The sequence below is a fragment of the Bubalus kerabau genome, chromosome 12 (genome assembly GCF_029407905.1).
Source record: "Bubalus kerabau isolate K-KA32 ecotype Philippines breed swamp buffalo chromosome 12, PCC_UOA_SB_1v2, whole genome shotgun sequence".
Taxonomy (NCBI): Eukaryota; Metazoa; Chordata; class Mammalia; order Artiodactyla; family Bovidae; genus Bubalus; species Bubalus kerabau.
In genome coordinates, this window is record NC_073635.1 from 88,019,709 (window position 1) to 88,046,403 (window position 26,695).

Sequence of the window (26,695 nt, forward strand, 5' to 3'; positions counted from 1 at the left end):
CCAAAGAGTCAGGTCTTCACATCAGGTGGTCAAAGTATTGGTGCTTCAGCTTCAGATTGGCCAGTTACTCACCACAAAATAATAGGTTTCTTATGGGCTGTAGTCATCATGATTGGTTTTTTCCCAGGGGCATCTTAAGAAATTTGTTTGACCAAGAAATGAGGGAATTTCCATTCTATTGTTTTACCAAAAATACATCTGTGCTTTTTTTCCCTGAACACATTACAAAAATCTAAAAGTTATGTCTTACTTGGTATCATATTTGACTCAAAATCAAGTTTTAAAATAAAGGGATACAATGTCATATCTTTCCAGTCATATCTTTACAGCAGCGACCGGAAACAGATTGTTTCCCATAACATGTTGTAATGCGAATAAGTAAAAAATGAGTGACAGCTAATTTCTGTTTTAATTTGTGTCTTTCATCTGAGCCCTATTCTTTTTTATCACTCAGCATTAATTGCATGTTTAAATAATTCTCTGGAAGATGCATACCATTTCAGTAAGCATGCAACATTTAAAAGTTAGCAAAGCCATAGAGTACTGTAACCATCAGGTTTTTCTGCTACTTCAACATCCAAAATTGAACACTGACATCTGAGAAATAGTGTTTTCCAAATGTAACTCCCATGTCAAATTCCAAAATCCTTGAAGGAAGAGGACAGTGACAGTGTTAGTTGGTTCTTAAGAAACCACCAACGTGCCCATTGGGGAAATTTGTTAGTTCTTCCGAGATGACTTCTGATGACCAGGAAGCTGAGATATGGCTGCTGGTGGTTCTTGTTCCTGTTTCCACTAAACTGGGTTTACCTTGAACAGAGTGTTTGAAATGAGCTACGCTTTTCAAGTATTGCATTTGGCTTCATTTTGTTTGATTTCTCCCTCCCTCCTTATTGTAAAGGAAAACATCCCTGAGTGAGTGGCAGGTGATGCTTGGACCAGAAGGCTGACTAACACTAAAACGCTGGGCCCCTTTCATCGAGTGCTTCCTGCAAGCTCTGTTTTCTATGCTGTGTGTGTTTTGAGTCATTCTCATGCCAACTAGTGGAAGAAACTGTCAGCCCCTTTTGCAGATGAGGAAACTGAGGCAGTGGATAAGTTACCTGACCCCATCAGTACAAGTAATAAGTGCAAGACGTGCCACTGAAGCTCTGGACCATCTCTGCTCTGGAGTTCGTCCAAGCTCAGGGAAGGAGGCTGCAGTGAGGCCGGCGTGGCGTGCTCACAGGGGACATGACCGCCGATGGGCACTATGCCAGCCTCTGCCAAGCAGCTGGGTCTTCCAGGTGTTACCACTAGCTTCGTTCCTCTGGGATGTGTATTTTTTCTGTGATGGAGGTTACGGAAGGCGAGGCTAAAGCACTTTCCCAGAGTCCCACCCTGGGGAAGCCAGCCACGGTCCAGGGGAACCAGGAGGACCACACTATCGTTTTTGGTCGAGCCCACCGCTGACTCCCCATTTTTGCAGCAAGGATTCAATCACACGAGAGAGAAAAATTCTCAGCAGTGTAGCTGGTTCTCAGCAAACACTTTCTCAGAATCAGATGTCATCTCATGTCACCTGCATCATGATCACCATCATCAACATCACTAATATCACTATTTCTATTATTATTACTTTTATTTGGAATGATGTGGATTATTTCCCTTTAGTAAACACCTAATATGTCCAGGAACCAGGGCTAGGAACAGGAGATGCAGAAATGCAGAGATACACGCTACTATGGAGATTACACCACCATGAAAGCTCAGGTTGGATACAGGTATGAACGGGCTTCCCTGGTAGCTCAGCTGGTAAAGAATCCATCTGCAATGCAGGAGACTCCAGTTAGATTCCTGGGTCAGGAAGTTCCCCTGGAGAAGGGATAGGCTACCCACTCCAGTATTCTTGGGCTTCCCTGATGGCTCAGATGGGAAGAATCCATCTGCAATGTGAGAGACCTGGGTTTGAACCCTGGGCTGGGAAGATCCCCTGGAGGAGGGCATGGCAACACACTCCAGTACTTTTTCCTAGAGAATCCTCATGGATAGAGGAGCCTAGTGGGCTACAGTCCATGGGGTCTCAAAGAGTCAGACACATCTGAATGACTAAGCACAGCACAGAGGTATGAACAGGTGAGCTGACCTGAATCTTTGCTGCATAAATCACCCACCTCAGTGAAGCCCAGTTCTCAAGTTCTCCCCTCAGTTTATTTCTTCTTATTAAAATTAGTAGTCATGAAATGATCAATTGGAGCATCCTTTAAAAATATTTTAAAGACATTTTAGATATACAGGAAATTTGCAAAAATAGTACAGAGAGATCCCAGGTACCCTTCACCCAGCTTCTTCTCACATTCAAAATGTACACAGCCATGGGCTTCCTAGCTGGTGCGAGTGGTGAAGAACCTACCTCCCAAGGCAGGAGACATAAGAGGCACAGATTCAGTTCCTGGGTTGGGAAGGTCCGCTGGAGGAGGGCATGGCAACCCACTCCAGTATTCTTGCCTGGAGAATCTCATGGACAGAGGAGCCTAGTAGGCCATGGTCCATGGAGTCGCGAAGAGTCAGACATGACTGAAGCGACTTAGCATGTGCGAATTAATGGTGCATTTATCCAAACATTGGTATAATACTATTATCTATAACACAGCCTTTATCCAAAATTTTCCAGTTTTCCCACTAAATCCTTTTTTTATTCCATTCCTTTTAGAAACAGCTATTTTAAAGAGAAAATCATAGGGAACAGAAAGCATGTCTTTAAACTCATTTCGATTCAGTCCAGGTACTTTACAATACTTTGGGCAGTCTCTGCTGATGATTTATACGAACACAGAAATCCACGGAGAGATCCCCATGGCTAAGGCATTCTGTCATATTTTGGGATATAAAAGGAAAATTATTCAAGACTATCTTCTGACTGGAAGTAAGACTGTATGCCAAGAGAAACAGTTATAGCTGCTTTGAATGAGAATTCAAAGCGGAAGAGGGGCTTCAAAGAGGAACACATTGAAATATACAAGATGACATTTTTACCCCCAGCAGCTGAGAAACAGCTCTACGTTGTGTCTGAAAGGCTCTCCCCCTCTCTCTCCAGGAGTGGATCTCACCTCACTGCGGCAGATGAAGCTTCAGAGACCTGTGAGCATGTTAACGGACGTCAAACACTTCCTGTCCCGTGGAGGAAACGTTAATGAGAAAAACGACGATGGCGTAACACTGGTGAGTCACAGCGCTTCGCTAGGAGACACTGCTTACAACGTGAATGTGCTTTGATTTCGAAAACATAGAATTGGGTACCATTAACTCCTAAATAAGGTTTTTTATTTTTCTGATTATATCAGTAATACATATTTATTGCAGAAATTTTGCAAAACAGACATGCAAAAAAAAAGTGCAAATAACATACCATCACCCAACATTTATCTGTTGATATATTCTCTTTAAGCCTTATGCATGTTTTTCCTACAAATTTAGAGTAATTTTTATATTATTTTTGTCAGTGTGAGACTTTTGAGCTGCAACTTACAGGAGACTGTTTTCATTTTAAGCAAAAGAACCTATGTTACTCTGATGAATGAATTTCTAAATTCAAACAAACGCCTGCCATTGCTTTTTAATGCTCTCAGGCACGGTTGCATTATATTGAACACATAACAATTAAATGTGGACTCATTTGGATGTAAGCACAATGTCTTATCATCACAGGAAGAACATTTGGTCCTATTGACCCATAAAAATTACTTGGATCAGGCATGCTGGGGTTAGAGTTAATTATGATGGAGATGAAGGTGTTGTCTCAAGAAAGTAAGCTACGGAAGCAAAAGGGAAAAGCTCTGAAGCAAGGGGTGCACAGAAGCAGTTGCAACCAATTTTAGAAAATGATTCCATTTCTACTATGGGAAAATATGGTGTGAGGTTGAACACAGTAGATGAGGAAAAGCAGTGTAACTGAATGAATAAGACTTGTGTGAGACCTGATACCTTTGTAGATTTATTAAATGCAAATTAAGTGCTTTGAGACTTCTCAATAGAGTTATCTTCCCAGACATTGATGTTGATCTTTGGAATATAAATTTCAGAAGACTACCGAAAATGGAACTCTAAGCTATAAGATGACAAAGCAGTTTTAGAGTTTATTGAAAAATAACATCTTCTAATGGAAAAATATTCCAACTCATTTGTTGAGGAAATATTTACTAACTGTGTCCTGTGTACAACATCATCGTGAACAAAACCACAAAAGTCCTTTTGTCTTTGTCGGGGCTCACATTTCGTTGGGGAAGACATTCACTATGCAGTGTAGGTGGGCTAAGGATATAATGCAGTAATAGTACTAAACGCAAATGAGAAATAACACAAAGACCGAGATGTGGTAGACGTACAGTTGGCATTTTTGGGTCGGTAGACAGATAAGAGCTCACTGACATGAAGAGCTCTGAGTGATGAGCTGCAGGAAGTCTGCCCCCTCTGCAGGTGTGAAGGCGGAGTGTTGCAGGCTGAGCAGTGGGAATGCAAAGGTCCTGAGGCAGGGCCAGGTGTGCTGTGACTAAGGAACAGCTAGGAGGCCAGCATGGCTGAGCAGAGAAAGCAAGAGGAGGCGGCAACCAGGACCGGACCACCCCGGGTCTGGTGGGCTCGTGTGAGGGCCTAGGCAGTTATTCTGCATGAAGTAGGAATAAGCTGAAGAGTCCTGAGAGGAGGATGTTCCTTCAGTTCCGGAAGGATCTTCACTCCAACTGCTGCGACGAGGATGCACTGTCAATGGGCAGGAGTGGAGCCGAGAGTTCAGTGAGGAGGCTCTCGTCCAACAAGTGATGATGCGACTCAAACCGAGATTGTAGGCGCTGCAGCGGTGAGAAGTGGCTCATTTCTAAAGTCCACGTTAAAACAAGATCTGCTGGGATTTCCTGATGGAAATTGGTGAGAGATGAGGAAAAGACTTTAGCGTGACTCTGAGTATTTCTAGTTTGAGCAGCTGGAATGCTGGAGTTGACACAGAATGAAAGAAGAACGGGCTGAGGGCAAAGGAAATGAGGGTGGATTCTGGAAACGTGAAGTTAGAAGTGCCTCTTAGCCATCGTCATGGAGATGCTGAGTTTGTGGCGGGTTATTGAGTCTAATGCATAAAGGGTTTCCTAAAGGAAATCAACCCAGAATATTCACTGGAAGGAGTGATGCTGAAGCTGAAACTCCAATACTTGGCCACCTGATGCGAAGAGCTGACTCATCGGAAAAGACCGTGATGCTGGGAGGGATTGGGGGCAGGAGGAGAAGGGGACGAACGACAGAGGATGAGATGGCTGGATGGCATCACCGACTCAATGGACATGAGTTTAAGCAAACCCTTGGGAGATGGTGAAGGACAGGGAAGCCTGGTGTATTACAGTCCATGAGGTCACAAAGTTGGACAGGAGTTAGCAACTAAATAATAACAAAAACTGGTGTCTGGAATTTGGGTTCTGTTCAGACTGGAGAAGCAATGTTGGGATCTCTAGCATGTTTGTGCTCTTGAGGCCCTTGGCGCTGGATGAAGTCACTAATCTGATATGAAGGAAAGAGGTCTGGGGACTGAACCATGGAGCATAGCAAAGTGGAAGGTCCTGGAATGAGGGGGGAGTGTAAACTCCCAAGGTGGGAGGCAAACCAAGAGAGTGAGGTGTCCTGGGAGCCCCGCAAGGAAAGCGGGAGGAGCAGCAGAAGGAGGAATGAGTAACCATCAAATAAATACCACTGAGAAGTCAAGTGGGCAGAGACAGAGACTTGCTGCCAGGCTTAGAAACTGGGAGTCCTTGGTTTTCTTATCAGGGCAGCTTTGGTGAAGCAATGGGATGAAAATCAGACTGGAGTGGGCTGTTTAATTAATAGTTCATTTCTACTGTATATCTCGGGGGGGAAAGAAGGTACAGTCTGTTTGTAGGTCATACATGAAGTTAATCTTAAAAATGCATTCCAGTATACAGTAGGTGCAAATACTTACACGGAATGCCTAGAATAGTCAAATCATAGTGTCAGGAAGTGCACTGGTGGGTGTCAGGGCCCGAGGTGGGGGTGGGGAGGGGGGATGGGGAGTCAGAGATTAATGGGGGCAGAGTTTCAGTTTAGGAAAGCGAGGACTTCAGGATGCTGGTGAGCGTTGGACAACAGCGCAGTGTACTCAGTACCGCAAACTATACAGTTAAATACGGTTAAAATAGGATGTTTCATATTACTTTCACCACAATAAAAAAATTAAACAGAAAGATAATCCATAGTTGATTTAACACATGAGCTACATTAATTAAGACATCCAACTCAGTAAAAATCCAGCAGGCTCTCTGTTTCTTAGTTTGGCAGAAGATATTACAGCTTCATATTGTTCTTTTGAAATCACAGCTAAATAAAAACAGCACACATGTTCACATGCCTGCTAAATTAAAAGGCTTACAAACTTCAGAAGATTAGCTATGGAGAGAATCAATACACAGCAATAAATTGCTATCACTTTCAGCCATCTTCGATTTTGATATTCCTTGTGACTTTTCTTTTTTATTGAACAGAGAACACAAATGCGGCATATAATTATTCTGTAATAGCTGAATCTGGTTTTATTACTGATGTTGTGGTCATCTTTGAGCTTTGTACAGAGAAAGGAACAATGAACAGGAGGCAACCCTTCCCTGAGGACCACAGCAGTTAGCAAGCGGCAGCCTCTTTGATTCTTGGGTCTGAGTTGGTTGGTCGATTATGTTAATGCTTCGAGTTGTCTTTCTGTGAAGGGTATGTGTATGGTGTGTGCTCGCCTATTGTTGCTGATAATGATAAGGAGAAAGTCTTATCCACATACGGCTTCTGTATGCTGAGTTGGAATTTCAGCTGTGATTCAAAATTGGGCATTTTTATTACACTGCAAAACAGATTAAACTATCAAAAAACTATCAAAAAACTCAGTGAAGATCTGCTCGTAGTAAGATGGTTTTTATGCTGCTGCTTTTTCTTCCTTTTTAGAATATGCAGTATAATAACCAAATGTAAGACAAATCTTTTTAACATTTTTTATTTTATTTTTACTGGAACATAGTTGATTTACAAGGTTTTATTAGTTAAAGATGTAAAGCAAAGTGATTCAGTTGTACATGTATATATATATATACACACACACACACAGGTATTTTATTTATATATATATATATATATATATTCTGGACATGTATATATATATGCACACACACACACAGAGGTGTATATATATATATATATATATATATATATATTCTGGATTTTTTTCAACTATATGTTATTATAAGATACTGAGCATTGTTCTCCATGCTGCATGGTAGAACTTTGTTGTTGGTTATTGTTGGTTATGTTGGTTATTTACTTTATAAATGTGTGTATATATATATAGTATATTTATATATATTATATAAGTATATATGTATATATATAAAGTATTATGTATACTTATTGTATATGTATAAATATATACAATAAGTATATATATAATAGTTTTATAATAATAGGCTTCTCAGGTAGCCCTAGTAGTAAAGAACCTGCCTGCAAGTGCAGGAGACATAAGAGACGCAGGTTCAATCCCTGGGTGGGGAAGACCCCCTGGAGGACGGCATGGCAACCCACTCCAGTATTATTGCCTGGAGAATCCCATGGACAGAGGAGCCTGGCGGGCTACAGTCCACGGGGTCATGAAGAGTTGGACACAACTAATGGGACTTCACATGCTTGCATATAAGAGTTTATATATAATATATTTATAAATAATACTTATATATATAGTATATATTTTGTGATAAGCTATAAGGAAAGAGGATCTAAAAATAAATATATATATATATATATAAATGACTGAAACTAACATGACATTGTAAATCAACCACATTTCAACTTTCAAAGAAAGTTATGTGTTTTGCTTCTGTTTTGATGTTATCTGGGATTAGAGTTGATTGCTGTCCCAAATGTCACTGGTAGCCCCTGCTCTGGGCAGCTTTGCTACTAAATGAACCAAGATCATTTTCCTTTTAGTCTTTCCCTGGTAAGTAGCTCGGCCTATGTTCTAAATGGTAGAGCAGGATTTTTGCTGCATTGAAAGCAAACCTACTCATAAAGGGTTTGAGCCTATGAACTTTGCATCATTAGTATCAGGCACTAACCACTGAGTGGACCTATTCTTCCTGCAGGCTTATCCTGCAAGACAACATCTGAAATCCACTTGCTGGTGCTTAAAGCGCAACAATTTGCCAATCACTGACTGATGATTCAGATAATATGGAATAAATTTAGAAGCAGGTGAAAAATGAGTTCTTCAGGTGAATATGTATGTAAATTCATATTTCTCTAAAATATCTGTGGCTACATCGTATTTGATAAGATGTTAATGAGATGAAGTTTGTATGTAACAATGTGTGGCATGATTAATGTGAAACTTAACTTCTGAATGTTTATGCCTTAAGTTAGATTAAATGTATTTGTTATTCTAATGTAGTTGAAAGTACATATAAAACTTAAACATACAAATGTAACTGTAGATTGAAGAGCATAATTAAGGCCAAAAAGCAAATTTTTTGCTGAATTTTATCAAAATTTATATTTAATAAACCCTTTTGACTTTACTGTAATTTTGTCTTTGTAATAAAAATGGAAAGGAATTATGCTACAAAATTCTATGCTTCAAAACCTAGAAGTCCTTGTTTTTACTACTTTTAATTAGTTTTTATTTTTCCTTTCCTTATAGATCCTTCTTCTTAATTATTACGATTACAAAATCGACCATGTAGTTACTTAATAACCTAGTTTAAATTGAGTGTGATGTAAAGTGAAGTGAAATCTCAGTGGCTCAGTGGTGCCCGACTCTTTTCGATCCCATGGACTGCAGCCCGCCAGGCTCCTCTGTCCATGGGCTTCTCCAGACAAGTTTACTGGAGTGGGTTGCCATTTCCTTCTTCAGGGGATCTTCCTGGCCCAGGGATCGAACCAGGGTCTCCTGGACTGCAGGCTGATTCTTTACCGACTGAGTTAGAGGGAAACCCAAGTGTGATGATAATTTACAGATAAATCCGGTTGCCTTAGAAGCAGAATTCCTCTGTAAGAAAAGTTTGAAAACTTCCTCCACCCCCTGATCTCATCGTGGTAGTTCAGTTTGCAGTAAGAAAGGAAACCAGGAAGACAGGATGGGGGCGGGGTGGGTGGACTGGAGTGCGGCTCCCCTCAGGGATGCGCATCCATGGAAAACACCGTCAGATGCGGAGGATCTCACAGGGCGCCAGCTGAGAGCTGGCAAGCGTCCCTGGCCACCGGAGAGGAATGTTCAGATCCACGCAAAACCCGGGAGGGTGCAGGAAGGAGGGAGAAGGAGGAGACTGAGCAGGACCAGGCCTGCACCCGAGACAGCAGGTGGGGCAGGGGGGACCGAAGCAGGGATCCGATCCCCCGTCAGGAAGACTGTTCAGGACAGAGGGCTGGCATCGGAGGCTCCTGGAGAGCGCAGCAGCGCATCCGTGACCGGCTGCATGGAATGAGAACCACGCGGACAATCCTTCCCACAGCACTACGTACCTGGACAGGGAGGGATGTCCCAGAGGCGACTGGGAGCTGGGGCTTGGGGATTGGAGAGCAATCCCAGGGCAGGATCTGCTGTTAACCGCGGGGAGGTGGCCGGAGGAGTCGTGAGGGGTGGGAGCACGGTGGGGAATGCCTTCGGAGGAACGCCCGGCAGACACGGAGGCCCGGCGTTGCTGCCGAGTCATGCCTGGGGTGGAACCGTCACTGCGGTCTTTCTCTCCCTACGTGCCCGGGCCGGCAGCTGGCCAATAGAAAAGGACCACAGAGAGGGTGGCAATCTGTGCCTGGTGTGCTGAGCGATGGAGAAGGGCCCAGGCCAGGGGTACCATTTAAGCGCCTGCTGTGCTGAGCAGTAGCGAAGGACCAGGCACGGAGGCCAGGGGCTAGGAAAATATGACACCACCTTTATGGCAGAAAGAGAAGAACAACTAAAGAGCCTCTTGATGAAAGTGAAAGAGGAGAGTGAAAAAGTTGGCTTAAAGCTCAACATTCAGAAAATGAAGATCATGGCATCCAGTCCTATCACTTCATGGCAAATAGATGGGGAAACAGTGGAAACAGTGAGAGACTTTATTTTTGGGCCTCCAAAATCACTTCAGATGGTAATTGCAGCCATGAACTTAAAAGACGCTTACTCCTTGGAAGGAAAGTTATGACCAACCTAGACAGCATATTAAAAAGCAGAGACATTATTTTGCCAACAAAGGTCCGTCTAGTCAAGGCTATGGTTTTTCCAGTGGTCATGTATGGATGTGAGAGTTGGACTATAAAGAAAGCTGAGCACTGAAGAATTGATGCTTTTGAACTGTGGTGTTGGAGAAGACTCCTGAGAGTTCCTTGGACTGCAAGGAGATCCAACCAGTCCATCCCTAAAGGAGATTTGTCCTGAGTGTTCATTGGCAGGACTGATGTTGAAGCTGAAACTCCAATACTTTGGCCACCTGATGTGGAGAGCTGACTCATTAGAAAAGCCCCTGATGCTGGGAAAGATTGAGGGCTGGAGGAGAAGGGGGTGACAGGGGATGAGACTGTTGGATGGCATCACCGACTCACTTGACATAGGTTTGGGTAGATTCTGGCAGTTGGTGATAGACAGGGAGGCCTGGGGTGCCGCGGTTCATGGGGTTGCAAAGAGTCAGACATGACTGAGGGACTGAACTGAACTGATCTGAATGCTGTAGCTCCCGCATCCAAGGCCGCTGATGGCCCTGCACACTTGGTGCTGCAGAGTCCCCACGATCTAAGCAGCTGAACCACCTCCACGCTGATTCTCACTTGGGCAGAGCTGCCAGAGGTTAGCAAAATCTCCAAGAGGGCCATATCTCCTGTGCCTGTTGACTGCCAGGTACCCTGTGCACCTGGCCCTGCCAGGGTCCCCGCAATCCAAGCTGCTGCACTCCCTCCACAGCTGGTCCTCCCTGGGAGAGAGCCAGGTCCTCCAGGGCAGCCTCAGGAGCAAACCCCTGTGGAGACACATAGGCAGCTGTGGAGGTAAAACCACAGCTGAGCCCCAGGGGCAGTGCGGCTGAGGAAGAGGATCGAAAACCTTCCCACCAGCTGTACAAGCTGCAGATTAAATCCACACGATCAACTAGGCAGACTCTGTGTCTATGGAAGATATAAAAAGACAGAGTTCCCGCACAAGAAAACATCCTAGCTCTGGCAGCTGCAGACCTTGGAGGCAAGAACATGCAGGAATAGAGCCAGGTTAAAGTCTAGGCTGCCCCCACAGCGGGTCTAGAGACCAGTGCAGAGTTGGAGGGCATCCTGGGGAGGTCAGGTGGACTGTGACTCACAGTGAGGGGAAGGATGCTCTGACAGCAGAGATGTAAGAAAAACATGTATTATTATTGTATTTTGAATCATTCTGTACTTGATTCTAGATTTTTTTATTCTTTTTCTGTGGTTGTTTTATTTTTATTATTAATTCTACTTAAGCTTTTGAGAACTTTTTTTTTAATCACACTTTTTATTTTCTTTATATATTTCTTCATCACTTTGGCTTTTTGTGGTTCTATGGTTTGTTTTTTTTCTTTAATTTTTGTTGTTGTTTGTTTTTCTTACGTTCTTTTGCTGTTGTACTTGGTCTTTAATATATGAAATATTTTTTCTATACTTCTGTTTAACTTTGCTTTCCTGTTTTTTTTCTTTTCTTCCTTTATTTCATCATGTTTGTTAGTTTGTTTTGTTTGCTTTATTCACCAGTTGGCATCTCATTGGTCTTGCTTTTTGGTGTATGTTTTAGTTAGTTTTGTTTTTAATTGGTTGACGTTATTTTCAGTTTTCTTTGTTTGCCAGGTAACTTCCTTGTGCTTTGTTTTGTATGAACTGTTCTGGTTGTCTGTGTGTATGCAGTTGTTCTTTCTTCTGGGTCTGATTTTACATTTACCACTTGTCTGGGGTTCGTCTTCTGTTTCTGGCTTTATTTTTTGTTTTTGTGTGTTTCTTTTAATCCCTTTTAATGCCATAACAAACATCTTGCGGAATCTCGGTTCCCCAGCCAGAGATCGGGCCTGAGCCTCTGGAGTGGGAGCAGCGAGTCCAGAACACTGGCCTGGACTGGTGAACCCCTGGTCCCAGGGAGTATTAATTAGTGAGAACTCCCATGAAGGCCTCCCGCTGGATCCAAGACCCGGCATTACCCAACTGTCTGCAGCACCCTGTGCAGGACACCTCACCCAAACACCACGCAAGACAAAACCACAAACTCAGTCATCGGCAGACAGGCTCCCCACAGGCACCCCACCACATACCACCTCACACAGCCCTGCCCGTCAGAGGAAGAAAAACTCACCCCCTCCCACCAGAGCATAGGCACAGGTCCTTCCCAACACGAAGTCTACAGAAACCGTTGGGCCAGCCTCGCCCACCAAGGGCAGAAACCAAAAGGGAGAAGAAGTACGACCCTAAAACCTGGGAAAAGGAGACCTCAAACCCAGCAAGTTTGAAAAAAGTGAAAAGACAGAGAAGTATTGCACAAATGAAGAAACAAGGTTAAAAACTCACAAGACCAAATAGATGCAAACTACCTGAAAAAGAATTCTGTGTAATGGTAGTAAAGATGATACAAAACCTGAGAAATAGGTAGGAAAAAATACAAGAATTATTTAACACATATAATGATGACCGAGAAGAAATAAAGAATAAACAGTGACAAACAGCACAATTACTGAAATTAAAGAAACTATAGAACAAATCAATGGAGTAAATGAGGCGGAAAACAGATAAATGAGCTGGAAGATAGAATGGTGGAAATAACTGCTAACAAACAGAATAAAGGAAAAGAATGAAGATAATTTAGGATACTGTCAGAGACCTCTGGCAGAGAAGGCAGTGGCACCCCACTCCAGTACTCGTGCCTGGAAAATCCCATGGACGGAGGAGCCTGGTAGGCTGCAGTCCATGGGGTCGCTGAGGGTCAGACACGACTGAGCGACTTCACTTTCCCTTTTCACTTTCATGCATTGGAGAAGGAAATGGCAACCCACTTCAGTGTTCTTGCCTGGAGAATCCCAGGGGACAGGGGAGCCTGGTGGGCTGCTGTCTATGGGGTCACACAGAGTCGGACACGACTGAAGTGACTTAGCAGCAGCAGCAGCAGAGACATCTGGAACAATATTAAACATACCAACATTCAAATTATAGGGGTCCCAGAAGAAGAAGAAAAAGAGAAAGCATCTGAGAGATTTTTGAAGGGATTATAGTTGAAAACTTCCCTAACATGGGAAGGAAATAATAAAGTCCAAGAAGCGCAGAGAGTCCCAAACAGGATAAAGCAGCAGCATGTTGCTGCTGCTAAGTCACTTCAGTCGTGTCTGACTCTGTGCGACCCCATAGACGGCAGCCCACCAGGCTCCCCCATCCCTGGGATTCTCCAGGCAAGAACACTGGAGTGGGTTGCCATTTCCTTTTCCAATGCATGAAAGTGAAAAGTGAAAGTGAAGAGACGCATACTAATTAAACTAACAAAGGTTAAACACAAAGGAAAAATATTAAAAGCAGCAAGGGAAAAGTAACAAGTAGCATACAAGGGACACCCCATACGATTAACAGCTGATCTTTCAGCAGAAACTCTGCAGGCCAGAAGGTAGTGGCAGGATATATTTAAAGTACTGAAAGGGAAAAAACCTACAACCAAGGTTACTCTACTTGGTAAGGATCTCATTCAAAACTGATGGAGAAATAAAATTTTACAGACAAGCAAAAGTTAAGAGAATTTAGCACCTCCAAACCAGCTTTACAACAAATGTTAAAGGGACTTCTATAGGCAGGGAACACAACAAAAGGAAAAGACCTACAAAAACAAACCAAAGCAATTAAGAAAATCCAACAGGAACATAGACACTAATAATTACTTTAAATGTAAATGGATTAAACACTCCAGCTAAAAGACACAGACTGGCTGAATGGATGTAAAAACAAGACTCCTATCTATACTGTCTACGAGGGACCCACTTCAGACATAGAGACACACACAGGCTGAAAGTGAGAGGATGGAAAAAGATATTCCATGCAAATGGAAATCAAAACTGGAGTCGCAATTCTCATGTCAAACAAAATAGACCTTAAAAAATATTACAAGAGATAAGGAAGGACACTACATAATGAGCAAGGGATCAATCCAAGGGAAATACATAACAGTTTTAAATATTTATGCACCCAACATAAGACCACCTCAATTCATAAGGCAAATGCTGACCTAAAAGGGGAAATTGTTAGTAATGCTGGAGAGGGTGTGAAGAAAGGGGATTCTCTCGCACTCTTGGTTGTAGTGTGAACTAATACAACCACTGTGGAGAACAGTATGGAGATATCTTAAAAAAAAAAACTAGGAATAAAGCTACCATATGACCCAACAATCCCACAACTGGGCATATTCTCTGAGAAAACCATAATTGAGAAAGACAACATGTATCCCAGTGTTTTTGCAGCACTGTTTATAATAACTAGGATATGGAAGCAACCTAGATGTCCATCGACAAATGAATGGATAAAGAAGCTGTGGTATATATATGTATATAATGGAATATTACTCAGCATTTTTAGGGACACACTTGAGTCAGTTCTAATAAGGTGGATGAACCTAGAGCCTATTATACACAGTGAAGTAAGTCAGAAAGAGAAAAATAACATATGTTATATAATTTTATATATATATAACTATATATACACATATATATATAACTATATATATATGCATATATATATGTGCAATCTCAAAAGATGGTACTGATGAACCCATTTGCAGGTCAGCAATGGAGATGCTTTATTCTTTTGGGCTCCAACATCTCTGCAGATGGTGAATGCAGTCATGAAATTAAAAGACACTTGCTCCTTGGTAGAAAAGCTATGACCAACCTAGACAGCATATTAAAAAGCAGAGACATTACTTTGCCAAAAAAAGGTCCATCTAGTGAAACTTATGGTTTTTCTAGGAGTAATGTATGGATGTGAGAGTTGGACTATAAAGAAAGCTGAGTGCCGAAAAATTGATGCTTCTGAACTGTGGTGTTGGAGAAGACTGTTGAGAGTCCCTTGGACTACAAGGAGATCCAACCAGTCCATCCTAAAGGAAATCAGTCCTGAATATTCATTGGAAGGACTGATGCTGAAGCTGAAGCTCCAATACTTTAGCCACCTGATGTGAAAAGCTGACTCATTGGGAAAGCCCCTGATGCTGGGAAAGATTGAAGGCAGGAGGAGAAGGGGACGACAGAGGATGAGATGGTTGGATGGCATCACCGACTCAATGGACATGAGTTTGAGCAGGCTCCAGGAGTTGGTAACGGACAAGAAAGCCTGGCGTGCTGCAGTCCATGGGGTCATATAAAGTTGGACACAACTGAGTGACTGAACTGAACTGAGCTGGAGATGCAGACATAGAGAACAGACTTGTGATCACAGTGTGGGAAGGAGGGGGCGGGAGAGATGGTGGGAGCAGCGTGGAATCACATACGTTACCACATGTAAAATAGGCAGCCAGTGGGAATTTGCTGTATTTCTCAGGGAGTTCAAACCAGTGTTGTGGCACACCAGAGGGGAGATTTGGGGTGGGAAGCGGGAGGGAGGTGCCGGAGGGAGGGGACGTATATGTACCTATTGCTGATTCATGCTGATGTATGGAAGAAACCAACACAACGCTGTAAAGTGATTATCCTTCAATTAAAAATAAATTTAAAAAAAGAAGGGATAATGTACCTAAATATTTTATTTTGTATTTGAAAGTATTCAGATTATAGTAGTAGAAAGGAGCACTGGAGAGGGAAACAATTACATGAAAAAATGCATGTTGTCAGAGTCAGAAAATAATATTTAACCCATTAGCTTTTTTTTCCCGAAGAATAATGATGTCCACTTGTACAAATACAATTATATATAACTTTTTAAAGGGCTTTGTATTTTAGCTCCTATACTTTATTAAATGCATCTCTTCAAACCGCCAAATGAAGTCCACCGCTGTCACCACTCTTCCACATTAAATGACACAGTGTGTTTTTCTTGCAGTTGCACATGGCGTGTGCCAGCGGCTACAAGGAAGTAGTGTGTCTCCTCCTGGAACATGGTGGGGACCTCAATGCTGCAGATAATCAGTACTGGACCCCGCTTCACTTGGCAGCAAAGTATGGCCAGGTAAAATATGCCCTGAATTCAGTTTTGAAAATTATCATATGATCATTGCATCATTTCATACTTAATTTTTTTCAAAATGTGTGCTGACATGATGTAACTTGACTTTTAATGGGATTGTTTTACTGAGAAAATATGTTTTTGGTTGAAAGAAAAATTTTACTTTCCAAAAGAGCTTTCATAACCTACATTCCTCAACACTATGCATAATGTACTCCGACTCATTGGAGAAATAGTCAAAACCAGAAACAGTCTTTATAGACTTATGGTCTTAATACTATTTTTTTTTAACATTATATAGTCCTTTTCACGGAGAAGGCAATGGCACCCCACTCCAGTACTCTTGCCTGGAAAATCCCATGGACGGGGGAGCCTGGTGGGCTGCAGTCCATGGGTTCGCTAAGGGTCGGACACGACTGAGCGACTTCACTTCCACTTTTCACTTTCATGCATTGGAGAAGGAAATGGCAACCCACTCCAGTGTTCTTGCCTTGAGAATCCCAGGGACGGGGGAGCCTGGTAGGAGGCCATCTATGGGGTCGCACAGAGTCGGACACGACTGAAGCGACTTAGCAGCAGCAGCAGCAGCAGTCCTTTTCAATGTACAGGTTTCATGAGTCTATAATAATTGTGTTTGTTTCCTGCAGTTAGTAGATTTAAAGCAAAATAATATTTTATATTTTATTTTCCTTAATAAATTATATTTCATTGTAACAAATGAAGGATGATAGCAGAGTTCTTTCTCTGAATTGACTCTCAGTTGATTAATTCTCAATTGATTCTCTATAGCTAATGTATCTTGAGTTACTATTGCACAAACTAACTTCTCACTAGGTTATGACTTACCATGAAGAAGAAATACAATTTTATTTAATTTATGTGAGTGAATGTAATTCAGCAGTATTCATAATAATTTATTAATGTTAAAGTTGATTTTTTAAAAGATATATAATATGTTGTGTTAGGGAAAGCCTTAGTATTAATAGTATAAAATATAACTTAGGTTACATATATATGAAGATTTGAGCTAAACTTCTTGATGTCCAAGCATTAATTTGGTGCCAACTATGTCACTCACTGAATCCATAGTAAGTTAAATCCCTTAGATACTAGCCAATGTGTAGAATATATATCATACAAGTTGAATCATCCAGTTGTTGAAAACACTGAAATTATTTGCATCTCAGGCATCTTAGGAAAAGTATATTACTTGAGGATATGCTTCTTCCAAACTAATAACACTGTTTGCTTTGACAACATTTCCTGTAGAAAAAGATTCATTCATTCAATTAACATTTTTATCATGCTGTTAGTAATACCAGGTGTGTAAGTGAATGGCTGTGTTGAGGAGCTGAGGCTGGAGGTAGCTAAAACCATTGGCCTCAGAGTTCTGGCTTTCCAGTTCTCTCGAGATCACAGGAGTCCTGGGGCATCAAAAGTACATCATCAGTATACCAGTAGTCCACCCGTGCATAGCAGGATCCCAGGATGTGTTAGGGGAGAAGTTCTCTAAAAAACAGAGAAGTGGACTTATAAGCTAGTACTGTTTCCTTGGACACAACTTATTGGCTTGTGCTGAGGAGGTGATGGTCAGTGAATTATCAAAATGTGACCAAGGTAGTCGGAGATTGCTTCCAGTTCAGTTCAGTCACTCAGTCGTATCCGACTCTTTGAGACCCCATGAATCACAGCACAAGCAACTAAATCGGGAAGTGGTGAAATGTCGCAGAGCACTGCGCAGACTTGAATGCATCATTTGACCCAGTTTTTCACTTTGGCTGACAGGACTTTCAGATTTTGGGTCAGGCATCATTTCAGAGTAACCAATTGGCTCCCTTAACCACTTTCATGGAGAAGGCAATGGCACCCCACTCCAGTACTCTTGCCTGGAAAATCCCATGGACGGAGGAGCCTGGTAGGCTGCAGTCCATGGGGTCGCTAAGAGTTGGACATGACTGAGCGACTTCACTTTCCCTTTTCACTTTCATGCATTGGAAAAGGAAATGGCAACCCACTCCAGTGTTCTTGCCTGGAGAATCCCAGGGATGGGGGAGCCTGGTGGGCTGCCGTCTATGGGGTCGCACAGAGTCGGACACGACTGAAGCAACTTAGCAGCAGCAGCAGCAACCACTTTCATAAGGTTATCAACTCTGGAGGAACAGGACTAGAATTTAACAACAACAAAAAAATTTTTAAGACATGTCACTATTGATAGATCTGTTATTAGACATTTAAATGGTTTTATCAGAACCCAGCATATGTTTTTTGTTTTACTTGCCTTCAGGTCAAATGAAATATTTCATATGAGTTGATGTATTCTGTTTGCTATGATATTTTCTAGTTCTGTGATTTCCATTTGGTTCCTTCTTAAAACTCCTGTGTCTTTGAAGAGGTGTTCTGTTTTATAATTCAAGAGAATTTGTAATTGCTTGTTGAAGCATTCTTATGATGCCTGCTTTAAAATCATCGTCAAATAATTTCAACATGCTTCATCTTGATTTATGGTGTCAACTGTCTTTTATCAACCAACGTGTACTCTTCTGATTTTTATTTTACTAGGATGAGTGGTTTTTAGTTGTTTCTTGGACATTTTGACTATTTTGTTAGGAGAATCTTGGTCCTATGGAAATCTATTTTAGCAAACAGCAGCTCTGTTCAGCTTTAGCATCCAGGTTCTGGTCTACTTGAGTGGGATGTGGGTCCAGTGATGGTTTAATTTTCAGATCCTTCAAGGTATTACTTTGGTGAGCTTGGTTTACCTGGGTCCCTCGGGTCCTTGTGAGTTTCTTTTTGGTGCCCCAGGAAGGACAGAAGGTGTTTCCTTGGGCCAAGCTGCCCATGTCTCTGGGTAGGGTAGGAGAATTGCTATGGAGATAGCAAACTTCCAGGGCTGGAGGCTTTTGATTGTGCCCCCGCTGCTCACAAGCCCCCCTTCCCCAGCCACCCTTGTCTTTCATGGAGTGGGGCGGGGGGTATCGGTCTCATTGGATAAAGAGTGCCTCCTCTGGCACTTACTGTTCGCAGAGTCATGGCGCTGGCTCCACCTGACATTGTCAGGGAGACATGGTTTGAAAGATGTGGGAAGCGTGTGCCTGCCCACCAGGGACACGCCCTTGCCCTTCCGTTGCTGGGTTGGGCTGAAGCATTGGGCCCAGAGTTGCCCTCCTCTGCTGTGTGTGAGGACACAGACCGCCCTGCCTCCCTGTGGCTCCTCCCCTCCACGGGTGCCGAGCCAGTCCATCTTCCTTCTTCCACTTTTCAGAGTTCTTCTGGGATTGCTTGCTTTTTCCCGAGTTTATTGTAATTAATGGGGAGGACCAGTAAGAAATCAGTCTGAGCTGCTATGTTTTAAAACAACTGCTTCTATTTTTTTTAAAAATGCTTATTTCTGAAAGACTAGCAGAGCTTGGTGTAAGACACATAAGCCCAACACAAGTGCTGCTTCGTTCACAGAACTTCCTGGAACTGTTGTCAGACAGAAGTCAAGAGACAGAAGAATCATGGATGAATCAGGCAGGGAGCGTTGGAGGACGTCAGAATTCCACCCCATTATCTGTCACATTCCACAACCTTCCTGATCTATGATCCAAAACCTTTCTAGATCTATGTTTTTAGCCTAGAGAAACACAGTCATGAACTTATGTGGGAAATATGATTCAACATTTGCATGTAGTTTACAAAAGGAAGAGTAATTAAGATGAATGTTATTATTACTGTATTTCCCTTGTACTTGCTACATTTCCAACACTCACAATTTATTCATGATTAATGGTAAAGGAATTAAGTTCTTGGCTCACGTACTGTTGAAGCGTGACTCAGAGAATTTTGAGCATTACTTAGCTAGCATGTGAAATGAGTGCAATTGTGCAATAGTTTGAACATTCTTTGGTATTGCCTTTCTTTGGGAATGGAATGAAAACTGACCTTTCCCAGTCTGTGGCCACTGATGGGTTTTCCAAATTTGCTGGTATATTGAGTGCAGCACTTTAACAGCATCATCCTTTAGCATTAGAAATAGCTCAGCTGGAATTCCATCATTTCCACTAACTTTGTTTGTAGTGATGCTTCCTAAGGCCCACTTGACTTCGCACTCCAGGATGTCTGGCTCTAGCTGAGTGATGACAGTGAGAACTTCCAGATGTTCAAGCTGGATTTAGGAAAGGAACCAGAGATCAAATTGCCAACATCTGTTGGATCATAGAAAGAGCAAGAGAATTTCAGAAAAATATCTACTTCTGCTTCGTTGACTACGCTAAAGCCTTTGACTATGTGGATCACAACGAACTGTGGAAAATTCTTAAAGATGTGGGAATACAAGACCACCTTACCTATCTCCTGAGAAACCTGCATGTCAAAAAACAACAGTTAGAACCAGACATGGAACAATGGACTGGTTCCAAATAGGGAAAGGAGTACCTCAAGGCGGTATATCATTACCCTGCTTATTTAACTTATATGTCAAGTACCTCATGTGAAACGCTGGGCTGGATGAAGCACAAGCTGGAATCAAGGCTGCCGGGAGAAATATCAATAACCAAAGATATGCAGACAACACTGCCCTTATAGCAAAAAGTGAAGCTGAGCTAAAGAGCCTCTTGAAGATGAAAGAAGAGAGTGAAAAAGCTGGCTTAAACGTCAACATTAAAAAACCTAAGATCATGGCATCCAGTCCCATCACTTCGTGGCAAATAGGTGGGGAAACAATGGAAAAAGTGACAGACTATTTCCTTGAGCTCCAAAATCACTGCAGATGGTGAATGCAGCTGTGAAATTCAAAGACGCTTGGAAGAAGAGCTATGACAAACCTAGATAGCATATTATAAAACAGACACATTACTTTGCAACAAAGGTCCATATAGTCAAAGTTGTGGTTTTTCCAGTACTCACGTATGGATGTGAGAGTTGGACCATAAAGAAGGCTGAGCACCAAAGAATTGATGCTTTTGAACTGTGGTGTTGGAGAAGACTCTTGAGAGTCCCTTGGACTGCAAGGAGATCCAACTAGACAATCCTAAAGGAAATCAGTCCTGGATATTCATTGGAGGGACTGATGCTGAAGCTGAAGCTCCAATACTTTGGCCACCTGATGCAAAAAGCCAGCTCATTAGAAAAGACCCTGATGCTAGGGAAGATTGAAGTTGGGAGGAGAAGGGAATGACAGTGGATGAGATGGTTGGATGGCATCACCTACTGAGATGCTGAAAGACAGGGAAGCCTGGCGTCCTGCAGTCCATGGGGTGCAGAGAGTCAGACATGACTGAGCGACTGAACAACAACAGATAAGTTAAGAAATGCTTTACAGTTGCTGCATTTTTTTTCCCCAAACCAGCTGCACAATATCTGACCCCAACTTTTATAAAACATATTCCTCCTTTTGGGGATTCCTATATTTCCTTCTATTTCTCAGACACTGCTTCACACCTTGACACACTTGCAAGTCATTCTGTACATCTCAGGGATTAAAGCAGCTTTGTGCTAAGGATTTCCAGGGCCTCTCACCGGCTCTGGGCACCTGCCAGCCCTCATTGGCCGTGTGAGCCTGACCAGACTCACCGAGTCTCCGTCCCTAGAGCCTGGACCCAGCCACGGTCTTTGATCAGTGAGAACCATCCCCTTCTGGTTACGTAGCTCAGAAGATTGGGGAAGACTATGGAGGCAAATGTATCAGACAGTCAGGGAGCCAGTGTCCAAGTCAACTGATCCAGCTGCTAGCTTCACACAGACGTCCAGCCCAGAGTTCTCCAAAAGTAGCCATCACGGTGTGCACATGAGGCAAATTTTAAACAAAGTCGTCTCACCTTTGTCTTCTGCATCTCTGGAAAGTGACTCACCGTTGATTCAGAGTTTTCTAAATCCTCAAACACTTTGATACTAAGGGATAGGGTCTGACGATCACCTGTCTTTTCCATTTTAATCCATTAAACCTACGTGAATGGAGTCACCCCCAGAAGATAGGACCCAGCATGGCAGAGTTTGTCTGTGTCGGCCTGTGTACGTTCCTGGTGTCCAGCAGAGTCACGGAAGCACTCGAATGGCTGGATCTATCAGCCCAGAACCAGGAGCTGAGCGCTGGCCCTGAGTCAGAGCAGGGCTTTTCTATTAGAATACAAAACTCCAAACCCAAAATACTCTTCCTTGATTTAGATCCAAGAAACAACCGAGATTTGTGTTAATAGAGGATTCTGAGCAGATTGCATCTTAATTATTTTGTCAAGAAAATAACCATACGATATTTTAAAAACTTGTTCACCCATAAAAATACCATTTAATATTCATTTTGGGAATGATACTTTCAAAAGAGGTATTATCTGGATATCAGTTTATATGCACAGGAGATTTATAACTCTCTAAGGAAGTAAATAAATACATCTCAGTTGAGTGGAAAAATGTTTTAGAAAGCCTCACATTTTGGAGAGACTAATGACATTTTTACAGATGTTCATAGCAACTTCAGTTTCTTATAAATGTCTTACAAATATAAATACCTTTATGAAGAAAGCGGTCCATAATTTATAAAAATATTTATAATTGACGTCTGTACCGGGATTTATAACTGACATGTATACATATTTTAAATCTTGCCTTTATAAATATATTAACTTTTCCAGTGAGAAGAATAATAGATGCCTATTCTTGTCTAAAACTAGGAATTGAATAAGTTATGTTAGCAATAAGTCCTTTGATTTTACAATTTTTATGATTTGTACATAAAATGGAACTTGCTTCTACCTTTGTATATATTTTTAGTGTTTATAATAAGATTGGCAATCCTGAAACAAAGGATAAAATAATCATACAAATGTTATATCCAAATCTCCTTCCCTTCAAAATTATTTGTATCACACATCTGAGTATCTTGATGGTCAAAGGAGTTATTTGTATTCTCAAATACATTTTGCCCAATTACGTAAGAATTGAGACATATTCAGAGGTTTTTTTTTCCTTTGGGTATTTATTTTCCATTGGAAAAAACTGAAAACGCTGTCTGGTTTTCCTCCTACCACTCTGAGCATCAAATATCAACCAGCTCAGTGGTCCACCCTAGGTTCCCTGTGTTCTCAGCATTTCCACGTCCTCAGAGAATCTCACACTTGCAGCTCCGAATACTCTCCATGATCACGGTCCCCAAAGCCCTCTCTTGAGTTTCCCGGCCCATGAGGACCAGTGCCCAGTGGGTTATCTCTGTCCACCTGTCCTCAGTGTCACCTTTGGTACCAAGGGAGTTACCCTCTTCTTTTCCCGTCCCCCGCCTGTCACTCCTTCTGTGTTTCGTCATTGTCTTATCACAAACCTGGGCATGGTCATTTTCCTGCCTGTCTTGTACGTGGGAAACCACTGCGCCCACAGACTCCTCCCTGGTGAATAGCTTCGAGCTGCCCGAGTTGCCACCACGGCCGACCAATCTGTGCATCCTCGGGGTCTGCCCTCACCCCATGATCAGCATTGTGGTGTCCGGATTAACCCATCAGCCTCCTAGCAGAGTCCCCTGGTTCTTAGCCACTCCACTCTCAACAGTGGGGCTACAGTGAGATTTCTGTATGGACATACAAACAAAGTATTCAATCCACCATCCTTTCCACAGCTGATGACATAAAATGCCTATTCTGTAACACAGTTCATGAGTCCCCATGCGCCAGGAGTTCTGCTTAATTCTCCTTCATGATTTTTCCTATTCCCCCACCAGGTTGGAGGACACCGTGATACTGAACTTCTTTTAATTTCTGGAATAGGCCACCATGTTCATCCTTTTCATGTTCTTTGCTTTTCTTGGAAGTGTTGACTGGTTCACCCTTCCCTGCCCTGCAGCATGGCTCGGAGCCGTCACTTCACTGACTGTCTTTCCTACCTTTCTGGGTCCCAGTGAGATTCCCCCTCAGGCGCCCTGCCTAGCACCTGTATCCGTCCCATCACATCAGTGACCATGTGTTAGAAATGTCTCTAGCATTTGTCCTTGTAGCTCTCCAGTCTGGGAGAACCGAGAGCAATGCTGGTTTCTTGTCTGCAGAGGGCTGGCACAGAGCTCTCAGTTAGTGCTTATTAAGGAGAGCCAGTGAATGTTCCAGTTGTGCAGACGCTTGTCTGTCTCAGTGTGTCACTGAACACATGTGTGAAGAAAGGGTGGGTGAGCACACACCGTGAGACCCCTGGGCCGACGGGAGACATGTTCAGGTGGAGATCCAGGAGACAGCTGGGCGCGTGCAGGTGGGGCTGGATATAGAGGCTTTTGATGGACGAGCCAAAGAAACTGCACAGGATGGAGGGGGAGCCCCATGAAGGGCAGAACATGTTAGCGGTCCAAAGAGGCCATCGAGGAGTCTGTACACTTGACGGTTTTCAGATGGTCCTGAGTTAAGACACGTTTACTCAGGAAGATGCAGCGTGTGAGCCAGTGAGTGGAGGGTACATATAAATTCTGAATTCCCGGAGACCTTTAACATATAATTTCTCTTTATTAAGTGAAACAATCTCTTTTAGCTTCTGAACTAGGAATTTGGCTGTCTTTGAACACTCATTTTATTTTTTTACTTTTTAAAGAAGTCATTTAAAATGACCATCAAGGAATTAATTTTGGTGAACTTATCCAAACCGAAATATAATTATCCAAGGAATGAGTAAAGTCCATAGCCAGTGTGAATTTAAATTTCAGCTTAAATACATTTTCTATCAGCCATGTAGAGCCTCCTTACACACACACACACACACTCAGGCACACGCACGCAGAACATCAGTCACCTTACTACCCTTTGATCCTTTTGGTGATTATAAAGCTTCTGTAATAGTGAAGGGGCGTCCTTGTTCGGTTCCACACTTCACTACTCGCATTGAAGTCATTTACCGCCAAGATCTTTTCTGAGGTTAAGACACATGTTCCAGACTACTCTGAGAGTGAAATCACCACTACCCTGCTTAATTTAGTTCTGGAGCATGCCTCCTTGATTTCCAAGCGGAAGCTCTCGGGAATTACTGACTTTCAAAAAAAAAGAATGGAATTCCCCAAGCGAGAGAAGCTTCTTCATTCCACAGATGAATGTTTGTTTTTTACAGGCCTGAAATAAAATGGAAGTACTTTTTGTTGTTAAAGATTTTCATGTAGGAAACCATTTGCTTTGATGACTTAAATGCTCTCTGCAGGTACAGGGGAAGCTGTGGAGGGAGGGAGGTTGTTTTCTCTCTGGAGTGCCGTGAAGAGTGAATTGAATTTAGAAAATGCAGAGTGATTGCTAGACTCTCCCGACAATCTGACAATTTTGCCGAGACGTAAAAGCCTTTAGGTGCTGCCGTTTTTTCCAAATTGTGAAAATCAAGAGTGATGTTACTTAGTTCTTGGCTTTGCGTTTCTGTCTTTCCTTTCTCCTGTTCTTCCACTTTCCCTTCCTCCCTCACTCCACTCTGTTCTCTCTGCCCCCCATCCTTTCCTCCCAACCTCCCTTCCTTTCTTATGGTTGAAAAGCAAGCAGATCTCTCACATTTTTAATATAAAACAAAACTCTTTCCTAACCCACTTTAATGTGCTGGGACCCTGCTTTATGTATTATATCTTTTCAGATTTCAAGAGAACATCCGCATCTTTAGTAAACTGTGTATATTTTGAAATAAAAATAAACCCTAGATAGAAGCAGTCTGCTGTAACATGATTATATTTCATGTTCTGTAAAGCCAAACCCTGATTTGGGATGGACCTGTGGGAGAGCTAGCGAGGGGACAGACTATTTAGAATGTAGTTCATTTACGAATGAGAGCACTAACAAATCAGTAAGTGGTGGGTGGGGAAATACTCGGGGGTGTTTGGACAGAGTGCTTGTGTGGGTGGAGAATGACCCGCAAGTGTTGCAAAAACAACAAAGCCACAGACCAGAAAAGCCAGCCCCTTTTTAATCAATATAATAAACCAAGAAATGGAAGGACAAAGTTAGGAAGAGAAAGAATAAAAATTCCAAAGGAATCTCCCAAAATTAAAAAAAACAAAAAACAAAACAAGAACCATTAAATTGTTCACAGTATTTCATTAAAAGCATAAAATATATAGAAATCTTCTTTCAAAATATGTGTAAGATTTATACATTAGAAACTATTTAACAATATAATATAAATATGAAACAATGTAATAAAGGCTAAAGAAGATCTAAATAAATGGGGCAGTAAGCCATATTCATGTATTGAGATGAATATTACTGAGACGCTGTTACTGACCCTTTCAAATCTGGCCGCAGAAAGGATCCTCCTGCCTACTTCACTCACAGCAATAGAACAGGGGTTGAGCAGCTGGTTCAGAACCAAGGGGAGCTTCTTCTTTTTTGTTAATTTAAGTAGAGTTGATTTACGATGTTGTGTGTGTCTGGTCTATAGCAAAGTGATTCAGTGACACATGGTTACTGATTTTAGTATTCTTTCCCTCTATGGTCTATTACAGGATATTGAGTATAGTCCCCTGTGTGGAAGCTTTGTTCTCCGATCAGAGGACGGAGAGGTGTGGGCAGGGCTGGTTTATGGGGATCTTTCGGTAGGAGAGGAGAAGTTCAGGGTGAGCACAGTT

At 42.3% G+C, this 26,695-nt stretch overlaps 1 protein-coding gene across 1 annotated transcript in view; it reads left to right on the forward strand.

Moving 5' to 3' along the window:
* Window positions 1-26,695, forward strand: part of MYO16 (myosin XVI) — a 518,261-nt gene that overhangs the window by 197,285 nt on the left and 294,281 nt on the right. Inside the window, exons 6-7 of the mRNA XM_055543007.1 lie at window positions 3,077-3,201; window positions 16,039-16,164. Of these exons, the coding sequence (XP_055398982.1) occupies window positions 3,077-3,201; window positions 16,039-16,164 (251 nt within the window). The remainder of the gene's footprint in view (window positions 1-3,076; window positions 3,202-16,038; window positions 16,165-26,695) is intronic.